The 18749-nt window shown below is 49.1% G+C and overlaps 1 protein-coding gene across 1 annotated transcript in view; it reads right to left on the bottom strand.

Annotated features, from left to right (window-relative positions):
- Positions 1-16659: 16659 nt before the first annotated feature.
- Positions 16660-18749, bottom strand: part of LOC103748487 (HLA class II histocompatibility antigen, DO alpha chain) — a 3988-nt gene continuing 1898 nt past the window's right edge. Inside the window, exons 2-5 of the mRNA XM_017802327.2 lie at positions 17899-18147; positions 17271-17552; positions 17011-17185; positions 16660-16858 (exon numbers count right to left, since the gene is read on the bottom strand). Coding sequence (XP_017657816.1) covers positions 16855-16858; positions 17011-17185; positions 17271-17552; positions 17899-18147 — 710 coding nt within the window. The 3' untranslated portion in view covers positions 16660-16854. The remainder of the gene's footprint in view (positions 16859-17010; positions 17186-17270; positions 17553-17898; positions 18148-18749) is intronic.

Below are 18749 nucleotides of genomic sequence, written 5' to 3'. Positions count from 1 at the left end.
GTTAGTTATCATAGTGAGATTTGTTAGTGCATAGTGTGCTTCAAAAGAACTGGTATTTTTTTTCTGTCAGGGGGTGAGGTGGTGGAAGGGTTCTTTACCTGTGAGGGATCTGGGATTTGGAGGTGCTGGGGGTGCTGCACTGCAGTTGTGCTATCCCTCAGCTTTGAGCATGCTAGACAAGGACACAAACCAACTGAGTCACTTCCTCCATCTGGGTTGTCTTTTTTTTCTTTTTTTTCTTTTTTATGTGTATGTGTATTCCCTGCATGTAGGTAAGTGTACCCATGTTGTGCAGTGCCCACGGGGGTCAGAAGAGGCTGTCTGATCCCCTGGGACTGGAGTTACACTTTTTTTGGGTCTTTTTGAGATGGTCTCCCTGTAGCCCCAGCTGTCCTGAAACTCACTACGTAGACCAGGCTGGACTTGAACTCACAGAGATCCTCCTGCCTCTGCCTCCCAAGTGATGGGATTAAAGGCGTGCACCATCACGCCCAGCCCTGTCTGCATTTTTAAATAAGCTGTTGATGTGTTACAGTAAATGGCATCACCCTTTAAAATTGGTAAACTTGTAAAATAACTCAATCTTACCTGATCTGGTGTAGATGGAGAAGCAGCAAACCTGACTCATTCATGCCCTAATCGAGGGTTTAAAGATGAGGTAGGCAGTACAGTTTTCTCTGGTTACTGTGTGTGAAGAATACACAGTAAATAACCCAAACAACTGACCTGAAAAGGGATGGGGGAGAGTGGCTGGTCAGGTGGCCGGCCGGCCGGCCAAGCAGATCCTAGATACATAGAGTTCAGGAGCTAGATGGGTTTGACGCAAGTGGGGTGTTGGCTCCCTGTGGTAGACCATGGTAAGAAACCTGAATGGAAGTGCTTAGGAAGCCCAGAGCCCCTGAGTACAGTGAAGAGAGAACAGAGGACATGCCCTGCCATGCAATGATGCAGTAATAACTGCACCTTCCCATCTTCAGAAGATAGGCTTAGTCCAGGGGAACAGTTTACAAAAGCTGAAATGGTGAGGCAGAAGAGTAATGTTACTGTGGCCCACCTTGAATGGGGGAGGAAGCCCTTTGGCTCTTTGCCTAATGAGTTAAAGTTAATAAGGATGCTCTGGGTCCCCTTTTGAAGAGTTCAGAAAAAGGAGCTGCTTGGGTAGTGACAGATTTTTCTTTGGTACAGGACTGGACAGTGTGCTTAAATTTTAAATGGCTGGGACTCAGATGAAGTGGGAGGAAGTAACTGGTATCTTAATTTCCTTCTCTGCTCCTGGACTTTTTTTTTTTTTTGGTCTTTGAGACATCTGCGTCTCCCTGTAGCCCCAGTTGTCCTGAAACTCAACTATGTAGACCAGGCTGGCCTTGAACTCACAGAGATCCGCCTGCCTCTGCCTCCCAAGTGCTGGGATTAAAGGCCCAGCTAGACTTTGATTTTTTTAACTAGGAAAAGGTTGGTTGGCCTCAGTTAAAATGTTGAAAGCCTTAAAAATTGAACAGAGAAAAGTGCTCGGAGAGAGCGGACCTCGCTCACCCTCACAGGTGGCACCTAGGGAAGGCACTCCAGACCCACTCTGCTTTGTTGGGGATTTGGGTTTGTCAGTGGAGTAACCCAGGAGTTGGGTTGAATTCCATCTTGGTAGCCAAGCATTCCTAACATAGTCAAGGGTCTTAGGTTAGCAGTGAGCTCAGAGCATTATGGACTTATGTCGTTGGGCCCCGTGCACCATTGCTGATATGGCTCCCTCCTGTTGGGTCATTTGTTTTTGTTTTTTGCTGCTTTCGTTGATAATTGCTAATTGAAGGTTTCCTGTGGTGGATTATTTAATACATTTATAGGGTTCTTTGGGGTAAGATTTTTAAGACTGGTCTGCATGCCTACAAGCTATGGAGATGCCAAGACCAAGCCTTATCTCTGGAACTGCTGCTCAGTGTCAGAATACAGTAGTATTAAAATCACCTTCTATCAGTTGGAAAATTATACTGATTGCCTCACAGATAAGTGGCTCAGTCACAAGGTTCTGTTCGATTCCCAGCAGTGGGAGGTAAACCTGCTCCTATAAAACTGCACCACTTCATACACCTCAGTCCTGCCTTCCTGGTCTTGGGAGATTTCTTGAACCACTTGGGTTAGAAAACTCGCAGGACAAGGACCAGAGCTAGTGGTGGTAAAATAGTCTTGTGCAGACTAACCCAGTGAGGGCAGCTGTGGTCACAAGGAGGAAGGGGGAGGAGGGAAAGCTAAGCTGAGATGTCCCCGCAGGTTGCACTTGCACATGGGCTTGCGGTTACTCCCCTGGTTGAAGCTGCAGCATCCCACTACCCAGTCTCTAGCACTGACAACTTGCTCTCAGAGGAAAGGGAGGGGGTAGCATTAGATTCCTTTGGTAATGTAGTAGTGGAATGATGCACAAGTTCTTGTTTTTTTTTTTTAGAAATGGTTATCGAGGATAACTTAACTAAATGCAGGTGATGATGAAGCAAGAGTGGGATTGCTTATCCAAAAGGCCAGAGCATTGCAGCCAAGTTCAGTGCATAAGGACATGGCTTGCTCAAACACTGGTAGCTTAGCTTGTGCCAAGCACTAGTCCCAAAACAACTGTATTTGGTCACCATGTGACTCCTATGAGGTAAGTCTTAACCTCTGTTTGGTATCTGAAGTTAGGCAGAGGAGTTGAGGCAGCGTCTCCCAAATCAACATAGATGTTGAATAGTTGATCACGGCAACCTATATTAAAACTACTCACCAACATACTCTGGGCTGATGGTGAGCTAGGAGACAGGTAATAGTTACCATTTGATGAAGAGCTAGCATCTGTAGTCCCAGGTACACTTGAACCTAACTTGGAGACCAGCCTTGGCAACATAGACTCCATCACAAAATAGTGAAGTTGAGGTAGATGGGTTGTTGTTGGGCATGGATAATCCAAAGCAGCTACAACAGTCCCAGCAGTGAGAGTAACTGGTTTGGGCAGGCAGCAGTCTGAAAGCTGTGGAGGTCATTCAAATCACCACACTGGGAGTGGAGGGACATCAGTCCCTACACAAGCAGTAGAAGCTTGAGGATTTGATTTGCCTGGCGTGCCACCAGGTGGCAGATTGAAGGGCCTAGCAAGGAATGCGGAAGGTCTGTGATGAGATTTTTGGTGTCCCCTCCCCCCTTAATCTTATTTTTTTCATGTTTTCGTACCTTCAGCCTTTGAAATTGATCTTAACTTTCCTTCTGCAGAGGGTTATGTAAGATCAGAACTCCGTCCACCTCAGATCATCCCCCACCACTAGCCCCCTCCTGGTGATACTAGCACATGTGGCTTTCATACAGTCCTTAAGCTATAAAGCTCAACTCTGACCTGCAGTAAGATACCCCTTGTGACCTTGGTTTAGCTGATGCATGGTATCTCTAAACAACCATCTGTTCATCTGGACAGTTCCTGCCCACAGCCTGTCTCTACCTTGCAGGGGGTTCAAGTCTGTTTTTCAGTTGCTTAATGATATTATCCATAGGCTGTAGACAATGTGTCCAGAAAAGATCCTCTTTCCAAACAAGTTCTCCGAGGTCATCATCCCCACTCCCAGCTCTACAACGGCTCTGCTACTGAGGTACATTCCCAGCCCAGCAATTTCTCTACGTCACCCTCAGTCAGGGCTTTGTGTGTGCTATGTACATGTGCGTTTCCTTAATCTCTAGAGGTAGGTATTCATAGCTGAGGGTGGGCTTAGAGATGCTTAGTTCTGCAGGGCCAGGGTGCTCTGCAGTCATGGGAGCCAGAGCCTAGAGATCTGTTCAGCCATTGAGGTTACTGGTCCAGGATGTCAAGGTGTACCATGGGTGTTGTCCTATCTATTCCTACCATGCCAGTTAAGACCATCCTGAGGTACCAAGCCTGTCACTCCAGTGAGGTACTGCCTTAATGGTCAAGATAATGAACTCCCTAGTTATGTATCTAACAATAACTCCAGAGGTCTACGTGTTTTTGTCTGTACAAGGAAATAGAGTAAGTTTCTTAGTTGCTAAATGAGGATATTGCTAATCTTGTCAGATAAGCTGGTATTTGATTTGAAGTTGGAAGAGAAAAGGCCTTTTGTGGCAGCAGTTGGGAAGGGAGCATTAGTAAAAGTGCTGGTATTTGAGACCAGGCCTCTGTAGACAAGGCTGGTGGTCTTGCTGTCTGTCTCCTAGTTGGAATTAAAGGTGCTGTTCTACTAGCTGCAACTGTCACAGCTTTACCCAGCTGCTGGGATGCTGAGAGCATCGGGTACTGTTAGCAGCTGCAGTGCCTGTATTGGAATGGGCTTTACCAGGAAAGCAGGTTGTAGAGACAAGAATCCTCCCTTCAAGAAGAGTGCTCCTTGCCCTGTCCAGTTCTGGTCTACCCACAGCTGCATTTCGGACACTCCTATCTCACCATCTCTTCCCTACTTTATTTTTGGTTTTTTTGAGACAAGGTCTCCTGTAGACCAGGCTGGCCTTGAACTCAGCCATGGGTCTGCCTCTTCCCCAAGCACTGGGATTAAAGGTGTGTGCCGCTAAGTCAGACTCCCTTGTATTCTTCAGGTTTCTTTTGAGTTTATATGCTTCCAAGTAGAAGTAATCACATGGTAATGAGAACTGAGTGTTATTAACAAAGTAATATTTTTAATTTTTAAATGATTTATTTGTACAAGTGTTTTTGCCAGTGTATATACTGGTAGGTGTGTAATGCCCATGAAGGCTGGGTGGGGCAGATGACACAGCCACTGTGTGGGTGTCGGGAATCAAACCTGGGTCCTCTGGAAGAACAAGGGCTTGTAACCCCTGAGCCACCTCACCTCGCCAGCCCCCAAAGTAATACAAAATTAGGGAGTGCTGCGTCTGCAGTGATGGGAAGGGAAATGATGTTCCTTCAGTTCCCAGCAGCACGGTGCAAGGGCAGAGTTTTTGAGACAGTGGAGCTGTCTTGGTTTAAGAATGCATGCTGCTCTCCAGCCCCCCTGATTCCTTGGGGTTTTGTCCTGGCTTGTTGTGTTCCTGACCTTCCAAAATTGACTCTCCTTACTTGGTCCCCTGAGTCCTGTGGCCTAGACCTGAGGTCATCGAGGAGGCTCTGCTTCTGTTGCGTGTTGTTCTCGACTGCGGCCCCCGTTTTTGGTCTTGCTGAATCCATAGTCTCGTCAGGCCTCAGTATTCTCCTACTCCCCAACGCTGCAGAGCCCTACCATGATTGCTGTCTGATAGGGGCGTGGGCGGGGGTGGGGTGGTAATGCAGTCTGAATTTAGGGCTTCATTCATTCTGGAAGGGCTCCTCCTAAGGCACATGCCCAGCCTACCCCATATGCTTTGAAGTAGGGGCTCACTAAGTTGCCCAGGCTGGCCTTGAAATTGTGATCATCCTGCTTCAGCCTCCTGAGTATCTGGAATTACAGGCTGTTGTAGTTTGCTTTCAAGGTGTGAGGGTTTATGTATGTAGCCCATGAAGGGAAACCAAGACAGGAGCTCTAGTCAGGAACTGAAGCAGACCACAGAGGAACCTCATTTGTTTGCTGGCTCCCCTGGCACACTGAGCTTTCTGTATACTTAGGTCCTCCCACATCAAGTAGGTATCAGGGAAATGCCCCATAGATGTCCCCACAGGCCTGTCTGATGGTATAGTACTTCCGTTGAGCTTCCCTCTTGCCAGGTTATGTTTATTTAGGTTTGCGTCAAGTTGCTACAACAATTAAGACACACAGGCCTTCCCTGTGAGACATTAGATGGTCGCTTCCTGTGGTTGCCTCATCATGTGCGTACTGGGATTTCTACTTGAGATGAGGGACCTCCAATTTACCTCCTTACCTGTGTAAGGAGGAGGGCGTGACTGGCCCACCATGTGGACACCAGGGATCCAACTGCTGAGCCGTCTTGCCAGCCCCCCCCCCCCCCTTAAATGCAGTATCTGCCCAGGATTGTATGCCCAGTGAATTGAGCTAAAGAACTATTAAGGGAAGACAAGTGTCGTCGTGAAATCCATCTGCAAGTACGGGCGTGGGTTGTGCGAAGAGGAACTGTCCGATCTTTGGTCTTCTGCACACACAGCCCCAGAGGGCAGGCGCTCCTGAGAAGCCCTCTCATGCCCTCAGGTGTGTGTCCTAACGTTCCCACTTAAGCCCATATGAGAATATCTTTAATAAGAAACAACATAAAAAGTTACTACAACATGGTTTACTGGCATCCTAGAAACACCAAATGAAGTTCCTAGCACCCACGGACTGCTAACAGCCGTCTGTAACTCCAGTTCAGGGAGTCTGGCATCCTCTTCTGACCTCTGGGCATTGCATGATATGGGTTCAATCACATACAGGCAAACTAAGTATAAAGAAAAATGTTTTAGTAAAGAGGGGCCTAGAGGAACCTTTGGCCAGAATATTGTTTCAAAGGATAAAGGTATCTTAAAGTCCTTCTGAACTCCACATGCATAGCATGCATGGGACATGACATCACACAGTACAGTTAGACTGAACGCCTGATCTGCCTCTCAAGTGTCAGGACTACAGGTATGTTGTACCACCACACATGGCTTTAAAATTGACAACTGAAATTTAGTACAAGGGTTTTAATTGGGCTGCTTCAATTTTTTTAATTTTATGTGTATGAATGTTTTGCCTGCATGTATGTTAAGTACACCCATCTGTGCAATGCCCACAAACTAAGTTTTGGTTCCTAATTACAGTTTCTCAAGGTACTCCAAAATAGAAAATAAATACTTGGAATTTAAATCTTTTTGACTTTGAGCGTTTGCCCTGCATGTGTACCTGTGTCATGCACTGCCTGGGGAGGCCAGAAGAGGACATCAGATTCCCTTGAAACTGGAGTTACAGACACTTGTTAGCTGCCATGTGGGTGCTGGGAGTTGAATCCAGGTCCTTTGCAAAAACAACTGGTTTTCTTAACCTCTGAGTGATCTCTCCAGGCTAGCTTGGGCTATAGGGAGACCCTGTCTCAAAGAAAAAAAAAGTAACAAGCATGAGCAGAAGAGAAGGAACTCAAAGTGCCCTTGTTTACAAATGGCAATTCTATGCATAAGATACACAAGTGTCAGGATACAAAGTAACATGCAGACATGGGTAGCCTTCCTACATCCTATGCTGAACACAGAAAGAAACTAGGGGAACACATCCTCACAGTAGCCTTAAAAGGAAAGGAAAAACAGAAAAGCGGGCTGCAGAGATGGCTCAGCAGTCCAGAGCACTGGCTGTCCTTGAAGAGGACCCAGGTTTGGTTCCCTGGCACTTGTTTTCCTTTCTGGCCTCCGTGGGCGTTTCAGGACGTGTGCATTACGTTCACACAGGTAGACCACTTGGATGCCATTTCTTTTTAAGTCCAGTAGGATGGCTCAGCAAGAGCACTCACCAACCTGACTGGGTTTGATCCCCGGGACGGACATGGAAGGAGAGAACTGACTCCTGCAAGTTCTCTAACCTCTATGTACATGCATGTGCACACACACTGAGGAAAGAATTCAGTCAAGTGAACAGGCAGCCTATAGAGTGGGAGGAAAAAGTCTTCACAAGCTGTATATCTGGCAGGGTTAGTATCTAGAATACAATGTAGGGGCTGGGGTGGTGATGGCAGCGGTTAAGAGCACTGGCCACTCCTGCAGAGGACCTACCTGGTTGGGTTCCCAGCAGTCACATGGTGGCACAGTCATCTCTAACTCCAGTTCCAAGGGATCTGCCCACTCTTCTGAGCTGTGGGCATTGCATGACAAGGGTGCACTTACATACATGCAGGCAATACACTTGTACACATAAATTTTTTTTTTTTCTTTTTGAGATGGTCTCCCTGTAGCCCCAGCTGTCCTGGAACTCACTATGTAGACCAGGCTGGCCTTGAACTCACAGAGATCTACCTGCCTCTGCCTCCCAAGTGCTGGGACTACAGGCGTGTGCCACTACACCTGGCATAAAAATATTTTTAAAGTAGAATATATAACTTAAAAATCAGGAAACAGCCCAATAAAAGTGAATTACGAACTGCACTTGACATCATTAGCCATCAAAAGTGAGTCAAAACTATGACGTTTCATGTCAGAATGGCTAGCGTCAAGGAGACGTGGCATGCCAGTGACTGTGGTGAAGGAGAACCCTTGCTTTTGGTGAATGCAAACTGGTGCCGCCACTATCGAACTCTGGAGAATTCTCAAAACGACTCCGTACTTTACATGACAGATCTCTGCACGTGCATGTCCGTTGTCACTCCACTCAGCAGCTGAGCAGTGGAACCAACCTAGGTGGTGACTGGATAATGAAGATGTACTTAACACATCTTCAGTTGTAAGAACAGTGAAATTTGCAGGTAGGTAGATGGAACTGGAGAATACTGAGTAAGGTGATGCAGGCCCAGAAAGACCCGACTTCATACACCCTTGCATAGGACTGTCTGTAGAGGCCAAGGAGTGAGAGAAGAGCTGGGAGAGAGGGATGGTGTCTTGGAAAGTGTCTAGAGAGAGGCAGTAAAACATGATGGGAAGTAGGGGCATAGTAGGACTAGAGGGTTAAATGAGACGGGAGTGGGTGATGGGAGGGTTGGGAACCTAAGGATGTGGAAAAAGCCTTATAGAAAACTACTTTGTATCCTAACTAAAATATTTACTTTCTAAAAGTTTAGATGGAGATACCCTGCATGGACGAATACTGCAGCTCCCAGGAGCTATGGTTTGCTTCAAGACAGGGTCTCCTGGTAGCCCCAGCTGGCCTGGAACCCACCATGTAGAGCAGGCTGATCTCCATTCTCACATTACACCTGCCTCTGCCTTCCCAGTGTTAGGGTTAGAGGCTAGTACATCACCACTCCCAGCCTGAAGCTGTAGAGTTTTAAACAGGAATTTCAGCGCTATGTGTGGGATAGCTCCCAAGAGTTGCTGAAGAAGTGCTAAAGACTCCTAAGACAGTTGGCTGTTGTCATTGCTCTTGGTCACTTGTAGTTTCTTTTCTGTTGCTATGATAAAACGCTGACCAAAAACAGCTTAGGGAACGAAAGGGTTTGTTTGGCTCACACGTCCTGGTCGCTGTCCGTCCGTCCGTCACTGAGGGACGGCAGGGCAGGGACTTAAATCGGAAACCATGGAGAAGTATCTCTCCCAGGCTGATGCTGATCTAGTTTACACAGCTGGTACCACCTGCTGGGATGGCACCACCCACAGTGGACTGGGCCATCCTACACCAGTTAACACCCACAGATGCTCACAGGCCGGTCTGAACTGGACAGTTCCCCTAGACTATGTCAGGCTAACAAAGCTAACCAGGCCAGTCACCCCTCCCCAGCCCAGAGCTAGATGGTGAGACCCTATTGATGAGGACACCATACTTTGGATCCAGCATACAGATCAGGCAGAGCTGCTGGAAGCTTCTCCCCACTGGCTAGCATTCGTAATGCCGGGAAGTGCTATCAGGCTGCTGGGAGGGAAAAGACCCCACTAGTCTTGCCTAGCTGTGACCCTGTGTACTGCAGTACTACTGACTACAGAAAAGAGGTGCCCACCAGTGCGACAACATGGCTTCCTGGGGGCCAGCCAACTGCTTCCTGGCTGGATCTGAGGCCCACTCCACGGGAACGAATACACACCTGGGCAGAAACAGTAGCTGAGGAGCTCACAGGCCCTAGAGGGGAAAACTTTACTGGCATTTTTAATTTTTTTTTTTTCTTAATGTGCATGAGTAGCTGGCCTGCATGTATAGAAGTGCACCACATGCATGCCTGGTATCTGCAGAGGCCAGAAGTCATTGGGTCCCCTGGATCTGGGATCATAGTTGATAGGTGCCACGTGGGTGCCAGGACCCTGGTCCTCTGGAACAGCAGTAAGTGCTTTTACCCACTGAGCCATCTTCCAGCCCCCAAACCGCCTTCTGAATATTATTACATTTATACCCTAGACTATGCTGCGCTCAGCCTTGGTCAGAGGAGTCGCTTTCTGCAGTGGGCAGGGAACACAGACTGTAAACGTGCTGAGCCTAAAGGACATGTATGTCACTCCTCCAAGGCCCAAGGAATTTGGGAAAGGGCAGAAAGACTGAGCCCTGGATGGTGGGGTGGAGGGAGTGCTAGGAAGCACTGTCTTGGATGTGACTTGGTGCCCGTGATCATGAGCCCACCACAGCTGGGGCTTTCGTCTCCCAGGCATTATAGAGAAAGGCTGTACCTGGAGCAGATCCACATGCTAATGGCCTGAGGGAAGGGATAAAGGGCAACTGGCAATTCAGCCCGGTCTAGCCTGTGCTGTGGGCACTCAAGGGAACAGGCAGTAGATGGTTCCCAGGGGACAGAAATGGCCAGGAGTCCTTGAGAGACTAGGCTTACTCCTCTCCACAGCTAGCATGTAAAGTGGACTTGAACCAGAGGATGGAGCTAAATCACAAATTGGGTGGCAAAATCTAAGCCAGGTGAGAAGGCGGCCGCAGTGACTCCACTCCCGCTGTGGCCTGGAAGGCTTGTCTTTCAAAAAGGCTCACCTCCAACTTGTGACCCTCCTGTCTCCACCTCCCAAGCATGGGGATTCCAGGTTGGTGGTACCAGACCCTGCCTCCTTGCCAGGAGGTTAAAGAGAAAAGAAGTCTGAGAAGAGACTGTGTTCAAGGAAAGACAACAGTCCATAAAGACAGAACCCTGTGAGTCTGGGATGGAAAGCAGGTGTTTTTTGTTATTGGTTTGGTGGGTTTTTTTTGTTTTTTTTTTTTTTTTTTGCGAAGTTGGCTAGGGAAGCCTCTAGAAATTAGAACCCCAGAGTATACGTAGATGGTGAGTTGGAGGCAGTAATGTTAAGCTCTTGAGCAGAAAGGAGCCAAGGAAAGGTGCCTGCAGCTTAGGAAGCATGAGCCGGGCAGTGCACAGGGAGAGCCACACCACACCAGACCCTACAGCCTTGGCCACGGAGGGACTTGGGTTGTAGTCTAAGCAGGCAAGTCTGGATGAGGGGAACAACATGGGTAACGCAGGTGAGGGAAGGGAGTTCATATCTCATCAGCAGTCCTAGAACCTGGTCGTTTCCTACCCCACCCCCATTTTTGCTGAAACCTCAACAAGATAGTTTCCAGAAGGGGGCAAACTTCTGGGCCTTTCCCAACACTACTGCTGTCTGCCCCGGCTCACAGCTAGTCTCTGCTCTGAGCAGTGGTGGCACCACACAGACCTTCCCAGCCGTACCATGTCTGTCTGACCTTGGGCAGGCTAAGTGATGTGAATCCTAGTTTCCTCCTACATAAAGTGGGGTAATATTTAACTTGCAGCTTGTTGTGAGGAAAGGAAATAATGCACACACAGCAGAATGATGCTTTTCTTTGCTCTTTCCTTGTGTTCAGGGTTGTAATATAAGGGCAACAGCAGATGTCACCTTGGAGACCCTTCCTCTTTGGCTTGGATGTCCCAAAGTCTGCTGTCTTGGAGTCCAGCAAGGCATGCAGAAGAGAGTTCCTCCTAGCCTGGAGAGGGCAGTGGTCCTAAGAGCCCTGCTCCCTGTCAACACCCAAGGCAGATAGGGAGGCCCCGAGCCGGGGGATGACACATCTTTGCCAGCACTAGGAACTTCCACCAAAGAGTTCCCCTGCCCCATGTTTAGGAAAGATCAGCCACTCAGAACCATGCAGGTTTGGGCACAGTATGTCCCTGCTTGGAGCCAGCATCCACCTGCCGGATAAACACTCTGGACAGGCAGAGAGAAAGGGGCTTCTCCAGCACCTCAGCACAGGTCAGGGCACAGATGGCTTAAGTAATCATGAGGAAAAGATGCCCCAGGAATGAGACTGAATGCCAAGCCAGCCTCCTGTCTGGGTTAGAGTAGGTTTTGAGCCAGCTTTAAGATCTCAAGAAATTCCCACTTTCTTGCCCTGGTTTTGTGTCTAAGATGCAATACCACTACACATGGAAAGCTTTACCAAGCTGGGCCTGGTGGTACAGCCTGTGATCCCAGCTACTCGGGAGGCTGAAGTTAAAGGACTGCAGGTTCAAGGCCTCTGGGTTACAGTGAGCAAAAGGCCTGCCTGGGCAACACGGTGAGTGAGACCCAATCTCAGAGTGAAAAAGAGGGCTGGCGATACAGCTCAGTGGCAGAGTGTTACCTAGCATGGCTTCAGTTCTCAGTGTGAGAGAGAAGCATTCACCAAAGGGCCTGGCACATAGCAGATCCTGGCATGTGTCCAGTAAATGGTAGTCAAGGTTATGAAAACCAGCTACAGGACTGGAGGCTGGCTGAGTTTGAGGCAAATAAAACTGAATTCTGTATACTATGTCAAATGTTGGAAATGCAAGACAGACTTCCCTTGTTCTAGAGCAATTAATGTTGGAGGCAGAGAGAGAGAGATGTGTTTTGTTCTACAGTAAGAATTGGGCACAATATTGGAGTTGGGATGGAAGGCTTCACAGTAGTCACATTTAATCTGGGCTTGGGGAAGGACAGACAGACTCTTCATAGATTGACAGGAGACAAGTCAACGTAGAGAGTAATTTATGCAAAGTCAAGGAGGAATAGACATACATGGGAAAGTTGTGTGACTTAAACAGCGACTTTTTCAGGGTTAACATTGGAGACAGTTTCAGAGAGCATCACCCTGTCAGTGAGGGAGCACATACATACATGAACAGAAAACAAGAGGCAGAAGGAATGCCTGCAGAGCTTCCAGAGAGGAAACAGCTGGTTCACAAGAAGTCTCAGAGCTTTGAATAGCCTTTGGCTTGTCAACTGGGTGCTCAGAGACTGCAGAAGTGCCTTAGAAGTTGTGGTGGGAATTAGTTCCAACCTTGAGCTGTGTAGCAGCTAACAATGCTGTTCAGATGTTGAAGTGGAACTGAAGCATTTTCTGATGCTTGAAGCGCACACAGCCTCCTCTGCACACTCTCTGAAACCCAGGGAGAATGCACTCACTGGAGTGGGGCAGCAGACACAGAGAGGTGGGAAGAGGAGACAAGATTGAACACGGAGTTCAGGACGATCCTAACAAGATGCTGGAGTGATGCCAGGAGGATGGCTGTGTCGCTGATGGCGTGTGTAAGAGCAGACTTCGGGAGAGCTCCGTCTGACCCTGAAATTGGAAGGATATCCGATGCATCTGGATTTTTGAAGAAATTTATGATCCATTAATAGGTACAACTAAAATCAAGCACAGAGAAAATGACATGAACTCCAGCCTGCTCTATGGTTTGCCTTACATGGGCATAAACGGTGGACACTGAGCTAGTCAAAATAATGAAAACACTGGGATGTGGGAAGGAGGCGTGTGTGAGCCTGAGGATGAGGAACACAAAATGAAGCCTCCATCTCTGCCACAGTGGAAGGTGAAGAGGTAAAAACTAAAGCAGCGAAGTCAGGATGTAGCGAGCACCAGCACGACTGTCCAGAGGTGGGAGGACAGGCTCACTGTTTAGCCCACTGTCCTAAACTGCTTAAGGCAAGCTACTTGGAAAGATGTGTTCAGCTCCTAGTTCTGGAGGCTCAAGGGCATGCATGATGCCAGGCTCTGGTGAGGACCTCAACACTGATGACATCTCCCTGGAGGAGTGTGGGAGAGGGAGAGCATGGGTCAGATGGCCTTACAACTCCACAACGCACTCCAAAGAGCTACCTTAATGAACCCTTCTGAGGCCAGGGCCCCCAAAGGCCTAAGAACCTCCCCTAGGCCATACCTCAAAAGTCCCACTATCTTAGCCACACCAACAGAATCTGTTAAAGTAGGTGAAAGTTACTGACTCAGAGGATGAGGACACAGTAAGAAAAGGGGCTGGAGGCAAGGGCTTCTGTAGCAAGTCTCGTAGAACTACTCGATGCACAGAGGTGATCCTGGGCCAGTGCTGAACTCCGAGTAGGACCGGGAGGCCTTGGGAGGGCTGGGTTGTTGGACAGAAAAGGGAACTGATGCTCTCATGTGGGAGAGGTGGTATGTTTATTACCTCTAGGAGGACACCTTGGGATAAGGGAGAGTTTGAAGGATACAGAAGGAAAACTGCTAAGTGTTTATGTTAATACATTTTTTAATTTGAATTTTTCAAGTTTACTTTTACTTTTTATGTATATGAGTATTTTACCTCCATGTGTGTAAGTATGACCCATGTGTACAATGCCTGCAGAGGCCAGAAGAGGGTGTAGGAGCCCCTGGAACTGGAGTTGTGGATGGTTGATAGCTGCCATGTTCGTGCTGGGAACTGAACCCATATCCTCTACAAGAGCAGCCAGTGCTCTTAACCGTTGAGCTGTCTTTCTAGCCCCAGAGTGTTTATTCTATAAGAGACCAAAGGGAGTCAGTGCATGAAGGCAAGAGAAAATTCCTTTGCAGCGGTGGGGTGGGGGGCACTAGAGAAATGGCCCAGCAGAAATTGGTTATGCATACTGCTCTTCCAGAGGACCTGAGCTTGATTTCAAGCACCCATGTCAGGCAGCTCACAGAAGCCTGTGACTCTAGCTCTGCACCACACACAGCACCCCCAACAATGAAAAAATAATAATGTTTTCAAAAATTCTTTTTTTTTTTTTTTTGGTCTTTTTTGAGACAGGGTCTCCCTGTAGCCCCAGCTGGCCTGATTCACTATGTAGACCAGGTTGACCTTGAACTCCCAGAGATCAGTATGCCTCTGCCTCCCAAGTGCTGGGATTAAAGGTGTGTGCCACCACATCCAGCTTCAAAAATTCTTTTTAAATAAAGGACTATTTTGCCTTGAGCCTGGAAGCAAAAACTTGAGCGCGAGGGCAGATAAACAGTCTAAAAGATTTAGGGGGCCTGGAGAGATGGCTCTGGTTAGCAGAGCATACTGCTCTTGGAGAGGACCCGGGTACAGTTTCCAGCATCAACACCTACAGCTCACAACCACCTGTAACCCCAGCTCCAGGAGATCCCCTGGCAGCCTAACTCACATGCACATACCACTACCACCACACACACACACACACACACACACACACATAATAAAAAGATAAGCTTTTTTTTTTTCAAAGATTAGGAAATGTCCCGGTGACTGGGGCTGGGTAATACTTGCATAGTGAAAAACCACACTTATCTTGATCAAAAGAGGACACTGACTTTATGAAGCCGCAGGACAGAGATGAGAGGCACACATTCCAGTGATACATTACAGCAAAAGACTAGTGGGTGAGGGCATGCAGGGAGCACACATCTGCTGTCTTCTGAGAACCAGCCTACTCCCTTGCCACAACCCAACCCCCTCATCTCAGATGTAGAGGCTGGATGGCCACGTTTGAGCTGTGGGCTCTCAGCCCCTACTCTAAGTACATTGCACTGGGATGGACACCCTCCCAGGTTTGGATCATTGTTTTTCCAAGAATTTGAAACTGTGACTGGGAGACCGTGTCTTTGAGTGACAGCCATAGTGATGTCAGCCACAGACCTGCACAAGGACCATCTGCCAGGGACAATCAGGGCACAGTAAGAAAAGCCAGCAAGAAGATAAGTGGGGTTCTGCTGGCTTTTCAGATCCCAGTTCTATTCCCAACCTGCACAAGGACCATCTGCCAGGGACAATCAGGGCACAGTAAGAAAAGCCATACACGACCATGTGGCCCAGCAAGAGGATAAATGGGGTTCTGCTGGCTTTTCAGATCCCAGTTCTATTCCCAGGGGCCTGACTGAACCCACCTCAGGTTCTGTGCACCACCCTGCATCTCTGTGGTAAATACTTTCTGCTTTGCACATGATCGTTGTAAGGTGTGTTGTTGACAAACAGAAACCTTCCCTACCTCCTCCATGTTCTTTCTGGTCATTGGCTTCTCCTGGCTTCTCCCTCCGGGGCAGTCCAGTTGTCATCAGCTCTCGATGGCATTCCTTTCCAGGACCAAACTCACAATTCAAGCCACGGTCTCGGCCCTATGTATACCATGAACAACTTTGCTGCCCTAGCAAACCCAGTTCTCCAGAAAGCCTTCCTGGGCCGACTCAGGCCTTGAGATTCCCCTGCCATTGGCTTCCAGTAGCACCTATGCCGGGGGTCCCAATGACCAGACCATAGCCTAGGGCTGGGATGGTGACATCAGAATTATCTAGAGTATGTTAAAAAATAGAGTCCCTGTCACGGCTTTTCCACCCCCAAGATCCTAATTCAGAAAGTCTGTGTGTATTTGATTGACATAGACTATCTTGCACGATCACTTATCTCTGTGTGTTTTTAATTTCGTTCACATTAATCTTCTGGGCCACATGCTTAGAGAGAGCTGGGGTGGACCACTTGGGCCTCCTGACTTACCAAGTACCTGCAGCCATCTTATCCAAGCCTTGGACATCTCTGTGTCATGGATGGGATGCCAGGGAATGTCTATAAAGGAGATGGCATTCACACAGGAGTGGAATCCCTGTGGGCCTTTCCTCTCCCAGAGCTGTATAGAACTGTCTTTGATTGGGGGGATTGCAGTTACAGGGTACTCCGCATCCCCTTTCTGGGAATCTGAAGTCAGCAGGCAAATTTCATGAAGTCCTTGTGAAATGGCCCACAGGCAAAGTATTACGCAATGGGCCAAACAACATGCACCTTGACTAGTATAAAGATGGTCATACTGGGTGGCCCTCACCCAGAACTCTATGCCCAGGCATCCCTCATGCCTGAAGTATCATATCGACCCAGACTCAGTAAAAAGGATTCATTGCAAATACCATTAAAGAATTTAGTGCAGCTAACCAGAGCTTTGGATAGAGTAAGAGTATGGGTGCATTGGCATGGAAGGGGAGATGCCAGGCCCTACAAAGTTCTACCAGGAGTTCTGTGGCCAGAAAACAAGTGAGCAATAGGACAGAGGTTGATGCCATTCCAAGTCCACACAGCGGGGATGTATTTAGGCTGGTGCTGAGCATGCGAAGTCTCCCAGAAACCCGCACAGAATCTGCAGTGCAGCTCCCATTTCTCCCTCAGTCATCACCTAAAGGAGCAAAATCCAGGTGACCAAGCTTGTTCAAATTCAGGCACTGCCTTCCGCCAAACCCCTGCTTTTCTGTCCCCCGTCCACTGCTTGTCTACATCACCCTTCCCCCATCCTTGCCTCCCCACCCCCATGCTGCTCTGAGTAGTCACCTTCCTCCCTCCACTCCTGGATTCCAGGGGCTTCTGTACCCGTGACCACTGGGCAAGCGTGTGCCTGTGATGATAAGGATGGTGCCCAGGAGGAAGCCCACCAGGCCAATGGCCAGGCCCAGGGCACAGACCAAGGTCTCTGTGGTGTCTGGTGGCGGGGTAGGCACCTGGAGCTCTGGGAGAGAAAGCAAAGGTCAGGGGGTGCAGAAAGGGACCTGGAGTAGAGGAAACATGGGCGTGAGCAGGGGCCTGGGCCCTACCCCAGTGCCGGAGGAGCGGCTTGTCCAGGCCCCAGTGCTCCACCTTGCAGTCATAGACATCCTCGGCCAAGGGCACAAAGGTCAGGTAGTGGAACTTGCGGAACAGGTGGTTAGGCTGGGAATAGAAGCTGGTCTGGGTCACTCCCTCGGTGATGGGTTGGCCGTTGCGCAGCCAGGTGATATTGATCACAGGGGGGAAGATGTTGTCCACGATGCAGATGAGGATGTTGGGCTCACCGGGTACCACAGGAGACTTGGGAAGTACTGTCACACTGGGAGGCACTAGGAGAAATGAAGCCCTGAATTGCAAAGGCCATCCCTTACATCTGGGCCATACTAGGACCAGGAATAAGGGACGATTCCTTCAGTGTAGCCGCCTGCTCTGGGATGGTACTTGCTGGGACAGGAGGAAAGAGGGAGGGCCTGGGGAGGGGATAGGGGGTCCTGTCTAGGCCCCAAGAGGGTATACAAGTGAAAGGCGTCTTCAAGGAGGGAAAAGGTACTGAGGGGCCTGGGAAGATCTAGAGTCTCCGAGTAAAGAAGGGATAAGAAAACTTGTGCCAGAGGGAGGGAGGCCCAGGGGGTGGGGGAGGAGAGGTCACTCTGGGTCAGAGGGAGGGCCAGGTACCGCTGGTGGCTCTGGTTCGGTTGGAGCGTTCCACCAAGACAGCCAGGTGGGCTCTGATCATGTCGATGCTGGCCAGCCCACTCTGAATGTCAAAGTGTACGAAGTCACCAAACTCAGGCAGGCGCCACACAACCTCCTTGTTCTTCAGCTCTACAGAGAACATTTGTTCCCCATCAAATTCATGTGTGAACTGGCCTGAGGCATCGTGAGACTGGTAGAAGGCTGGTCCGTAGGAGCCCATGTGGTCCGCTGTATTGGGAGGAAGGAGAAAAGCATCAGTGTCATCCAAGGTGTGTGTAGTGTGCTGATCGCAGCCCGGGTCCCATCACCGGCTATGTGAGGGGCAGGCCAGTGCTAACATTGACAGGCACTTGGAAAGCACAGAGAGATGGAAAGGAGAGGACAGAGGGAATGGGCTTGCACCAGCACACAGTGACCATGCAGGTGGGTCACAGTGACCATACAGGGTGGGTCTGGCAGGGCAGGCTGCAAAGAGGGGAGGCTGCCCAAGGTGGTACCTAGGGTTGCTGCCGTCATCTGCGGTAGTTGTAGCCGCTGTCCGGTCTTGTGTATAAGATGGTGAGTTGGGGGTGGAATGCGGAAACTGTGATTGGGGAGGGACTGCAGTGGAGCTCTTGGCAAAGAGAGGCAGAGTGCTGGACAGCTTTGGTGTCAACTTGACACACCTGGGTTGAGGAGCCTCAATTGGGGAACTTCCTCCATAGGACTGGCCTGTGGTCATATCTGTGGGGTATCTTCTTGATGAATGATGTGGGAGGGCCCAGCCCACTGTGGGTGGTGCCACCCCTGGGCAGGTGGGCCTGTGTTGCATAAGAAAGCAGGCTGAGCAG

The sequence above is a fragment of the Nannospalax galili genome, unplaced genomic scaffold (genome assembly GCF_000622305.1).
Source record: "Nannospalax galili isolate Female #2095 unplaced genomic scaffold, S.galili_v1.0 scaffold3450, whole genome shotgun sequence".
NCBI lineage: Eukaryota > Metazoa > Chordata > Mammalia > Rodentia > Spalacidae > Nannospalax > Nannospalax galili.
Note: the sequence above shows the minus strand (reverse complement) of the source record. Positions and strands in the feature narration are given on the sequence as shown.